The sequence below is a fragment of the Rhinatrema bivittatum genome, chromosome 2 (genome assembly GCF_901001135.1).
Source record: "Rhinatrema bivittatum chromosome 2, aRhiBiv1.1, whole genome shotgun sequence".
Taxonomy (NCBI): Eukaryota; Metazoa; Chordata; class Amphibia; order Gymnophiona; family Rhinatrematidae; genus Rhinatrema; species Rhinatrema bivittatum.
This window is the reverse complement of record NC_042616.1, coordinates 718,181,775-718,193,904: the sequence shown is the minus strand read 5'-3', so window position 1 is coordinate 718,193,904 and position 12,130 is coordinate 718,181,775. Positions and strand designations below refer to the sequence as shown.

At 42.7% G+C, this 12,130-nt stretch overlaps 1 protein-coding gene across 1 annotated transcript in view; it reads right to left on the bottom strand.

Annotated features, from left to right (window-relative positions):
* The window catches only part of VPS13B (vacuolar protein sorting 13 homolog B), a 2,198,633-nt gene that overhangs the window by 999,081 nt on the left and 1,187,422 nt on the right, over positions 1 to 12,130 (bottom strand). Inside the window, 1 exon segment of the mRNA XM_029587199.1 lies at positions 8,131 to 8,272. Coding sequence (XP_029443059.1) covers positions 8,131 to 8,272 — 142 coding nt within the window.

Sequence of the window (12,130 nt, the reverse complement as noted above, 5' to 3'; positions counted from 1 at the left end):
TTTAATATTGATGTGTTTTTCTTTTATATATCCTGTGAATTCTGATTATTTAGAATTAGTACCTTCTTTTAGAAAGGGCCTTTACTTTCTTATTGCTCAACAAGTATGCGTGTGCTATTTGTATACTCTCCTGTATTCCTGCTCCCACCTCCCGAAATACCTATGTTTTCATGGATAATACTGATATATATTATTAGTAAATATAAATCCAAATAACATGTTTATGAAATCTTCTATTATAAAGGAGACAATCATCAGGCTTCTGAAGAAACAAAGAAAACATAAGAATAAACAGTTTCAAAAGAGATTTCTTTAAATTATTGCAAATAATAAGAATGAATACAATATTAGAAGAACACAAGGGCAAAAAAATGAATATGGTAAATACATCTGATAGTTAAAGCACTATTATAGCTATATGAATTAAAATATAGGAAGCTAAGCTGTAGCTTTTTGCAGCATGGGTATCTTTATTCTGCAAAGTAGATGGCACTTTCAACATTTTCAGATTTTACAGTAATACCATGTAATTAAAAAACAGTATTGCTCCTTAAATATTTTGTTGAATAAAAAGACTACTCATTCTCATCTAAATACAATAATGTTGTCAGAGACCATTAAAATTAGTATTTAAACATTACTACCATAAACTATCAGGAATCTTTGTATAAAGTATTCTATAATTTCTTACTGCTGTATTTCACAGCCATTTTTTTGACAATAAATTTAAAATAAACAGGACTGTAGAGACAAGAACTTTGTTGGTATGGTTTATGACACTTGCACCCTATCTGCTTTGTTTGCTTGTAAATAATCCAGGGGGGGGAGGGGATTTATTTTATACATATGCATAGAAAAAATTAATTGGAATTAAATATGCATTTTTCAGGAGATGGCATCATTTCAGCCACCAAAAGAATCAACCTAAACTTTATTATCTATTACAGCCACTTTTTCAGTGAAGGGTCATTTTAAGATGAGAAAAAAAAGTTCTGCCTTATTTTTCAGACTATAACTACTAAAATCCAGTCTTATAGAAAATGTTTAGAGGTAACAGGAATAAAGCAGAGTTGCTTACCTGTAACAGGTGTTCTCACAGGACAGCAGGATGTTAGTCCTCACATGTGGGTGACATCATCTGATGGAGCCAATCACAGAATACTTTTGACAAAGTTTGTAGAACTTTGACTGGCACCTACTGGGCATGCCCAGCATGGCACTAACCCTGCATCCAGCAGGGGGGTCTCCCTTTAGTCTTATGTATAGTAAAAAGAGCGTGCGAAAAATAAAACAATAAATCGCAAGTATATCCAACTCCGCGGGGTGGAGGGTTTCGTGAGGACTAACATCCTGCTGTCCTGTGAGAACACCTGTTACAGGTAAGTAACTCTGCTTTCTCACAGGACAAGCAGGATGGTAGTCCTCACATGTGGGTGAATAACAAGCTGAGAATGCCCACGCATGTACCGAAAACACCCAAAGACGTGCAACAGGCACAACAGGGGTGATGTTTTGGTATACAGGCAGCCTGAATATCCCAGCGGGTGTAGAAGGAAGTTGGATATTACGCTGAGAATAGATTGCGTAGAACAGATTGGCCAAAGATAGAATCTTGTGTACCAGCATTGTCTATGCAATAGTGTGCTGCAAAGGCATGAAGAGAACTCCAGGTTGCAGCTTTACAGATATCAACGAGAGGTACAGAACGAAGGTGTGCAGCTGACGTTGCCATTGCTCTAATGGAGTGCGTTTTAACTCGTTCCTGAAGCGGAAGGCCTGCTTGCTGATAGCAGAAGGAGATTCAGTCCGCTAACCAGGAGGACAGTGTCTGCTTTCCAACCGGTATCTCCAGCTTAAGGCTATCAAAGGACACAAAAAGCTGGGTGGATTTCCTATGGCCTGCAGTGCATTCCAAATAAAAGGTAAGCACATGTTTACAGTCCAAGGAATGCAGAGCCCGCTCAGCAGAAAGTGAGTGGGGCTTTGGAAAGAAAGTAGGCAGTACTATGGATTGATTTAAATTAAATTCAGATACTACTTTCGGTAGAAATTTAGGATGAGTGCGAAGGACCACCTGATCATGAAGAAATTTCGTGTAAGGGGGGGATGTAACCAGCGCCTGTAGCTCACTGATCCTGCGAGCAGATGTTAATGCCAGAAGGAAAAGGACCTTCCTAGTGATATGTTTCAGCTCGCAAGAATGCAGAGGCTCAAACGGAGGTTTCATGAGCTGCACTAAAACCACATTAAGGTCCCAAGATGAGGCTGGTGGACGGAGAGGAGGCTTCAGGTGAAGCAAGCCTTTCATAATGTGCACTACCAGGGGTTGTGTCGAGATAGAGACATACCCCGTACCTCTATGGAACGCGGCGACTGCACTGACATGCACTCTGATGGAAGAGGTTTGCAAACCCAACTCTGAGAGTTGCCAGAGGTAGTCTAAAAACTGATTCGTGGGGCAAGTAAAAGGATCTAACTCCTTTGAAGTACACCACAAGGAAAATCTTTTCCATTTCAAATGATAAGACCTTCTAGTAGAATGCTTTTGTGAAGCTACCAGGACCTGAGATAAAGATTCAGAAAGACTGAGAGGCTGTAGGATCAACCTTTCAACATCCAAACTGTCAGTGACAAGGCCTGCAGGTTGGGGTGGTGCAATTGGCCGTTCCTCTGAGATATGAGGGAGGGGTCAGAGCCCAGAGGAATCTGTGGACACAGAGAGAGATCCCGAAGGATAGGAAACCAAGCCTGACGTGGCCAGTAGGGGGCTATGAGAATCCTTAGACCCTTGTCCATGCATAGCTTTACGAGAGTCTTGCTGATGAGAGGAAGTGGTGGGTAGGCATAAAGAAGACCTTCCCTCCAGGAGAGGGCAAATGCGTCTCGAGGTGGAACGTTGCGACTTCGATGGAGAGAGCAGAGGTTGTCCACCTTGCGATTCTGCAGAGACGCAAATAGGTCGATGGTCGGGTGGCCCCACTTCTGAAATATTCTGTCCGCAATTACAGGGTTGAGGGACCACTCGTGGGGCTGGAATTCCCGACTGAGATTGTCCGCTAGAACATTGTCCACACCTGCCAAGTAGGTCACTCTGAGAAGCATGGCCTAAGATAGAGCAAAAGCCCAAATCTGTGCTACCTCCTGACAAAGGAGGTAGGATCTGGTTCCTCCCTGTTTGTTGATGTACCACATTGCTACCTGGTTGTCCATCTGGATCAGGATTGTTTTGTTGGATAAACAATCCTGAAACACAGTGAGAGCATATCTGATCGCTCGGAGCTCAAGAAAATTTATTTGGTGTTGTGACTCCTATACTGACCAGGTTCCCCCGAGTCTGTAGGTGGTTGACATGTGCTCCCGATCCTAGAGTGGAAGCATCGGTTGTCAATACTATTTGAGGTTCTGGAGTTCGAAATGGTAGACCTTGAAGTAGATGGGACTCCAGGATCCACCATGGCAGTGAGAGACGAAGTCGCCTGGTGATGTGGATAATATTGGACATTGGATGATGTGCTTGTGACCACTGGGACTTAAATGTTCACTGAGTTACTCGCATGGCTAGACGAGCCATAGGGGTAACATGGATGGAGGGCCCATATGCCCCAGCAAGACCAGTAGATGACGAGCCGTTGTGGTTTGACGATATCTTATGTTCCATGCCAACGACACCAGTGTGTGAGCTCAGTCCTTGGGAAGAAAAGCTCTTGCTTGGATCGTGTCGAGATCCGCTCCAATAAAGGAGAGGAACTGAGATGGTATCAGGTGAGATTTTTGGTAATTGATTAGAAATCCCAATGAGAGTAGTAGCCCCACTGTAAGGTGGACTGAGCTCTCAGCATCCAGTCGTCCAGGTAAGGATAGACATGAGTGCCCAGTCTTCTTAATTATGCAGCTACTACTGCTAGGCACTTCGTGAAAACCCGAGGGGCTGACGCTAGGCTGAATGGAAGGACCTTGTACTGGAAAGGTTGGTTCCAGACACAGAAGCGGAGGTATTTCCTGGGAGACGGGGTAATTGCGATGTGCATGTACGTGTCTTTTAGGTCTAGAGAGCAAAGCCAATCCCCCTATTGAAGAAGGGGAAGCAAAGAGCCCAAGGTTACCATCTGAAATTTCTCTTTCCGAAGATGCTTGTTTAAGGCCCTTAGGTCTAATATCGGGCAAATTCTTCCCATCTTTTTTGGGATTAAAAAGTATTGGGAGTAGAATCCGTGTCCTCTTTCGGCAAGAGGAACCGGTTACATGGCATTTGCTTGCAGCAGGGAGGATACCTCTTGCTGCAATTGGTGACAGTTGTTGGAAGTGGGCCACCCCGGACAAGGTGGGAGTATCAGATGGGATGGAGAGGAAATTTAGATGGTAGCCTTGAGCGACAACTGCTTGCACCCAGCGGTCAGTGGTGATGTTTAGCCACTTGGTGGAGAAGTGGCATAGATGGCCGCCTACAGGTAGATTGGATAGCGGAGGATGGCCTTCGCTCTGAAGTCAAAATCCCGCTGTAGGAACAGGTTGTGAAGGAGCTTGAGCTTTCTGAGCTCGAGGCTGGCGCGGTGTAGACTTCTGGAAGGCCCGGGCAGGGCGAGCCCGAGATGCCGGTGGATAATATTTATGGGTCCTGTAAGATGTCCATTTAGTGTCATGCTGGAATTGTCATTTGGATGGAGTGGAAAGATCTGCTTGGGCCACCGAAAGCTGTCGAAGCATTTCGCTATGGTCCTTCAACTGAGCTACCATCTCTTGGATTTTATCTCCAAACAGGTTATCCCCTGTGCATGGAAGGTCAGCCAAATGGTCCTGTACTTCAGAACGGAAATCAGAGGACTTCAGCCAAGCCCAACGGAGGGCGCTGATGCCCACCACAGACAAATGAGATACTGTGTCGAAGACATCATATGCTGAGCAGACTTCATGTTTTCCCACGTTGAATCCCTTCTTTAGTATGGAGTTCAGCTGGTCTTGAAGCTGTTCTGGAAGGGACTGTCCGAAATCCTGTAGCTGTTTAAACAGGTTACCGTTGTACTGTGTCATATATAATTGATATGACACTATGCGCGAGATAAGCATGGCCCTGTGAAAAATCCTGCGGCCCAAAGCGTCAAGGAATTTCTGTTCCTTCCCAGGTGGCGCCAAGGAATGGGGTTTTGGATGCTTGGCCTTCTTTTGGGCAGACTCCACCACCACCGAATGATGAGCTAACTGTGTCTTCTGAAACTCCGGGGAAGGCTGGACCAGGTAAATAGCGTCCGTCTTATGGTTTACTGGGGGAACTGACCCAGGATGCTCCCAGTTGCGCTGCATCAGATCCTGCAGCACCTCATAAACCAGGACAGACATGATTTCCTTTGGAGGATCCAGGAATTGCAACACCTCCAGCATTTTATACCTGGAATCCTCTTCCATCTGTAGTTGGAATGGGATAGTCTCTGCCATCTCATTTATAGAACTAATAAAGGAGAGATCTTCCGGTGGAGACTTGCGCCTTTTGTCTGGAGGAGACTATTCTGACGGAACTTCTGTTGAATCCTGGGAATCTGTCGAGTCATCCGTCCAGGGATTACAGAGTTGATCTCCTGCATCCCTCAGTGGTCCAAGAGGATGATCTTCAGCCCGAGGGTGAGGTTTGAGTGGAATCAGTGCCAGCATTGATGGACCTGGTCTCGGCATTGAAAAATCAAGATCTGGCACCAGTACCGGATGCATGGGCACTGATGGCATTGGAGACCTAACCGGTGGCCTCGATGGTGGAAGACCCGACGGTCCCTGAACTGGTTCCGTCATCGACATGTCGTCTTCCCCCAATGAAAGCAGGATGGGTGTCGATGGAATCATCGGTAACGGCTATTTTCTCGGTGCCCCTGGCAGGGTACCGATGAGCAGAGCCAGCTTGTCCAGGAGAGGCAGCAGCACTGGAGGCATCGGTGCCAGTTCCTGCACAGGCACCAGTGCTGGCGTCAGTGGCCGCGGGAGGCCTTGGATAGCCTGGACCACAGCCTCTTGCACCATCCGGTGCAATTCCTCTCAGAGCACTGGGGTGGTGAGCCCCAGGTCCGGAGTGGGAGGCATTATGGGCAGTACCGGAGGGTCCACAGGTCACGGTGGAGTCTTGGTAGCCTCTTCCACCGAAGGCGCAGAATGCCTCGGTGCATCCGGCTTCGAGGGCACAGGATGCTCCTCGGCCCGGGTCTTCTTCGTCGGTGGTTCAGACGATGGCTCCACCTATGAAGTGGAAGCAGAAGGCACCGGTCTTCGATGTTTGTGTCTGTGCTTCTCTCGGTGCTCCCCTTTTCCCGACTCCAGCATCGACGATGTAGACGCCGATGACTGGGACAGTGATCGGGAGTCTTCGGCCTTGGATCGACATTGATGGTGCCTGTGGAGACGGGCAATCGAATAATAATGCCATCTTTTCTAACCGTGCCTTACGGCCCTTCGGGGGTCATTTGGGCACAGTCGGCTCATTTCTCCACATTGTGCAACGGTCCGAGACATAAAACACAGACCAGATGAGGGTCCGTGATTGACATAGTTCTCGGACAGTCAGGGCATCGACGAAAACCCGCTGCCATCGTGGCCATCGAAAAATTTAGGCCAGTCGCGGGCGGCGCCAACAAGGCCTACAGAGATCCCCGCCAGGAACCGACCGAAAAACGGTGGTAAACTTACCGGATGACTCAGTATTAAATGGCGCAGAAGGGAGACCCCCTAGGGGGTATAAACTTTTGCAAGTTTTGAAAATAATTTCCTGAGGAAAAAATTCCAGTCAGGAACTGTGAAAAGCTCCAAAAATCCATGTGGCTATAGCTGCGCGGAAAAAAAAGAGACTGAAGGGAGACCCCTGCTGGATGCAGGGTTAGTACCATGCTGGGCATGCCCAGTAGGTGCCAGTCAAAGTTCTAGAAACTTTGTCAAAAGTATTCCGTGATTGGCTCCATTAGATGATGTCACCCACATGTGAGGACTACCATCCTGCTTGTCCTGTGAGAAAATCCTATGCTGTAAGTTACTTGTACTTTTTTGGTCTGAAGATGATTGAACTTTGAAGATCTATTTTAATCACATTTAAGACTCAAAAAATATAAAGCTTGAGTGGCCACCCTTATATATCTCTGTATATCTGCAGTTCTCAAAAGTTCAGGAAGAGTCTGCCAAATGTATTGAAATTAACCTTCATTATAATAAAAATATAATTCCCCTAAATTAAAAGCATATTTTGCCCATTATTTTCTACCCTTTAAAACAAATCATAATGTACCCATCATAAATTATTGGGAATCTTGTTTGATGACAAAAGGTTTTCAATGATATCTTATAGCTTTAAATGCTGAAAAGTTGAAAGACCAATTTTTTACCAAAAGTTAGTGCTAATAGATTGACACTGATTAAAGTTAAAATCAATTTAAGAAGATTAGGAAACATCTTAATACTGTCAGCATGAGAAAGTTTCACATGGATATATGTACACATGAAAATAAATCAAAACAGAACTTCCATCAACATGCAAAGGGCATGTTGTAACAAGCTCCCCATGCATAATAGTACGCTATAATTCTCCAATGAACACTATACACTGACCAGAATTCAAATACAATTTTGAGGCATCTTTTTTTGATTTAGTCAATCAATACCTTTTTTTTTTTTAATATAGAAATAGGAATGCTAGTCATTGAGCTGCATGCCTGCCTCTTCCTGGCACACAATCCTATATTCTAAAAATGAATGTCCAGAAACTATGCGTATACAGCGATCCACAGCACTGGACTACTATTGTTCAGAAATAGTAAGCCATGTGCTTCAACTTTGAGAAGGATAGATTTTGCTTCCTCTTTGTTATGCAATAAGAATATGGTTTTCATTATTGATCGTCACCTAGACAGAACTCCACATTTCAAGGTATAGTGTAGAATTAATGTGCAGTACTCTAGAGGAAGCTAATAAGCTTAGTCTTAGGGCAGGCTGATAAATAGAATAAAATACACTTGCTAATCATGATTAATGTAATAAAAGTACTGTATAAACACATTAGAAAGGATGAGGAAATATTACCACTTATTTTAATTCGTTTTTTTTCCCCTTTCCCTACCAGTATGTTGATGGAAGTCCTGTAGTAAAAGTTTAAAAATGATTTCTTACAGAAGGAAAGAAGCCAGAGAAATTACTGAAAGGGTCCTGCTTGCTGACGGGTCGAACCAGCAACGTGCGTCTGTTCAGCTTGTCAGTGCAGGATAAGAAGACACCTCCATATTGCCCCACAGACCAACAGTCCTCCCTGAGGCTTGAGGTGATGGACAAAGGGGTGAGGGGAAGGGGAAGAAAACAAATGCAATAAAAAAGCATAAGCAAAACATGTCCGAGAGATTTTTGTAACTGAGCTGGAGTCTGCAAGGCTCTGTGCAGTGCATGGTACAGGCTGTCCAGTCTCATACTGCAATGCCCTCAAGCCCTAAACAGTAATATAGGACCACAAAGGTAATTTGAAACAAAAATTGAGTAGAGCTTCAGAAGTTATAAACTTGTAAAATAATAGTTTATTTATGGGCAATCCAGCAAGAGCTCAGTATAAAGAATTAAAGAAAGAAATCCTAAGGCTCTAATGAGCAGAATTTGATAGCTGATTGTGAATAAAATTATCTCGATTTGATTTCACAAATTTAGCACAAAGCTTTGTTAGAATGGAAGATGATTACAAGAACTAAGCAAAGCAACAATAAAAAGTTATTAGTGACCAAACTCTAATGTTTTTAATATTCAGCTTTAAAGAGAAGCTTATTATATAGATGACCTAGAATGATTGCATTGCACTTTAATTCTTGTAAACATTCCCTACATGACCAGGAACAAAGAGCAGTAGGTAGTTCAAGTTTTAGGACACGGCACTGGTAAGTATCTTATTCAGTAATGAAGTCTCACCACAAGTTTTTCCTTGCATTGCAGGAATACGCCTTCAAAATGTCCTGACTGCCAGCCTTCACCAGGCCTGGAAAACACAATGTTCACCTTATCTGATGCCTGCAATTATTTTGAGTTGAAAGAATTAAATCATATATAAATGAGCACCTAATGTGAATTTTAACGATGTAAGAAAATGGCAGGTTAGCATGGTAGACTAGATTTGGCCAAAGGCCAGAAGATTTTATGACTAGATGCAAATATTGAGACAATCCAGCATAGGTATCGAAAGCATCTTTACCACCTCTTGTCCCAAAAGAATCATTGTTCACGTACCCTTTGTGGGAAAAGAGTGCACTAAGGGGGGCGGCATGTGCGTTTGTCTGCCCATCCCCCTGGCTGCAGTTGCAGAACAGCACACACACTGGTGATGCCAGGGATGTAAAGAACTGAGCTGCAACTACAGCAAGCACAAAAAACACAACCGACTCTTCGTCAACATATGAAAAGGAAGATACCTTACCAGCTTTGCTCTTTTTACAATAAAGAAAAGAGGTGTAAGGATCATTTTGAACCTCTTTCTTTGACAACAAGAAACAATGACAACAATAATGCCAGGGCTCCACAGGAGTGCTGGCACTGAGAAAACATTTTATTCTACCAAAGAACTGAGACATAATTAGCTATAGAACAGCTGTAGGGTCCAGGTTTAACACCGGACTTACCATGGGAAGCAGAGATGTAGGTAGGTAGGTGCGTGTGTGTGTGCATGCGAAGGAGAGGGGAGTGGAGGAAGAAGAAACTAAAAAAACAATTACAAAAGAAAGGAGGAAAAAGACAGGAAGGAAGGGGACAGAAAGAAAAAAGAATGAAAGAGGATGGGAATGAAAAAAAGAATGCATGGGGTAACTTGCTGGTGTGATGGTTACTACCTTTAACCAGTAAGCTTACATACTGTATGTGCAACTCCACAACTGCTCTCTGCTTCAATGGCAGGGGACAAGGGGAATGGGACTCAGGCTGCAACCGAGGGCCCCGGCTTTTATGGTCTGGGGAAACTGATAAGCATGGGGGTAATGGTACAGCGTGGCAGCTACTACCATAAACTTGCTGGGCGGACTGGATGGACCATTTGATCCTTTTCTGCCGTCATTTCTGGGTTTCTGTATTTCTGTGTGAGGATAATGGGAGACAGGAAGACAACTTTGATGAAAGGGCAAGATGGATCTTGGGGAACAGATGTGCAAGTGGATGGGGAAGGGACTAGAGGGAAGCTGGATAAGTCAGAGGAGGGAGGCAAAGGAATATATCAGATTTTAAAATAGAAATTAAAGTTTCAGGAAAGAGGACAGAAGAAAAAGGGGGGGGGGAAAAAGCAAATTGGAGAAACTACAAATAAGGCAGAATCAGAATGACAGGAAGACACTAGTACACAAAACAGATGATTATTTTTATTTCAATCACAAATTTATTTATTTATTTATTTAAAAAATTTTCTATACCGTCGTTTAGTAATATACCATCACAACGGTTTACATTTCGGCACGAAATAGGTTGGTTAGGTTTCTAAGTTATCCATGGTGTGCCAATATTTTACGGTTACATAGTTCAGTAATATACTCTAAATGAGAGATGGGTTGGGGTTACTATTTATATGATTTTGGGATAATCATATATGTGTATACTGTTTCAATTTAATATTTAATAATGGGTAACAAATAATAAAATTGTCAATTTTCTGTTTGTTGGTGACTTTCAGCTGTATGTATTGCTAGTTATCGCTCTCATTGTGAAATGCTTTTTTGAAAAGCCAAGTTTTTAGGCCTTTTTTGAAAAGTTTTAATTCTTTCATTAATCTCAGTTCAAGTGGTAATGTGTTCCACAATAATGGTCCAAATGAAAAAAAAATAAGGAAAAAGCCATGAAAATACCAGTAATAAGCAGACACTGACAAAAACCCACTTTGTGCTGATTTTTAATATAGCTAGGAACATTGTTGGGTTTTTTTTTTGGGGGGGGGGAGGGGTTTGCCATTATTTAGCATATAATAGATGGGAAGGATGGGGGTCAAATTCAGTAGAAAAATTCCTTGCCATCATTACAACTTCCTCCCATTTTACATTCTCAAAAGGTGGGAAAAAAAAGATATCAGGATTCAAGTTAGGTTATTTGAAAGAAGACAGAATGCTGTTTTAGTGAAAAGATTTGCTACCCATAATCCACTATGAAATGCAGCATATGTGTGTGTCTTATAGTACTTTTTATGGTCATGTTTCACTTCAAAGCATTTTACAGGAAACTTGTATGATAAATTCCTGAATGCAATGGAGGTAATTTTCAAAGGAGTAAATGTAACATACTATCATAGTCATTTTCATTAGCGCGTTTACGCACTGAGATTTAAATTTTAAAAGTCCAGCACATGCCGAAATTGGGAGATGTGCAAATATCTCACTTCAGTTCAAAAAGGAGTGTACTGTGGGTGTGGTTTGGCGAGGGCATGGGTGTTCCAGGGTATGACCAAGAGATGTGCGTGCAAATAGCTATGCGCCTGGGCAGATGCCTAGGTCTCCTGCTTTAATGCGTGCAAAAACTGATTTACAGGGGGGTGCATGCATCTAAATAATGCAAGTAAATACTACTCGTGTATCACTTTAAAATGTGAAGTACAAATGCACGATTATATTATTTATGCATACTTATCCAGCTAAATTCCGACTTGTCTGACTAAATAGCGTTTTTGCCACTACTTGGACAAATTTGAACTTAGTGCTTATTTTTAAACTTATCCGGCTAACTTACACACCCAGCTAAGTCTGAGAAGCACACCCTAGATGAACAAGTAGCGCTTGTCACTCTTATCTGGCTAAGTGCTGCTACTTAGCTGAATACATTGGAACTTATCCAGATGAGTGCTACTACTTTTCTGGATAAGTCTGAACTTGCGCGGCTTGTGACTTTTATACAGCGAGCATTTCTGTATGTATATATACTTGTATTTTATAACCTGCACATTTCATATCCACACAGGTTATAAAATACAGTTACAGTAAAATGTTGCATGTACCCATTTACATATGTAAATGGGCAAATGCGAGCAGTTTTGAAAGTTATATTCTGTGCAGGTAAATGGGCTTTTGAAAACTGCAGTGACAGTATATTTGTGCGCTATAACTCCTTTGAAAATTACCTCCTTAAAAGTGTATTTACACATGTAAAACCCTTTGACAGTTCAGTGGCATAC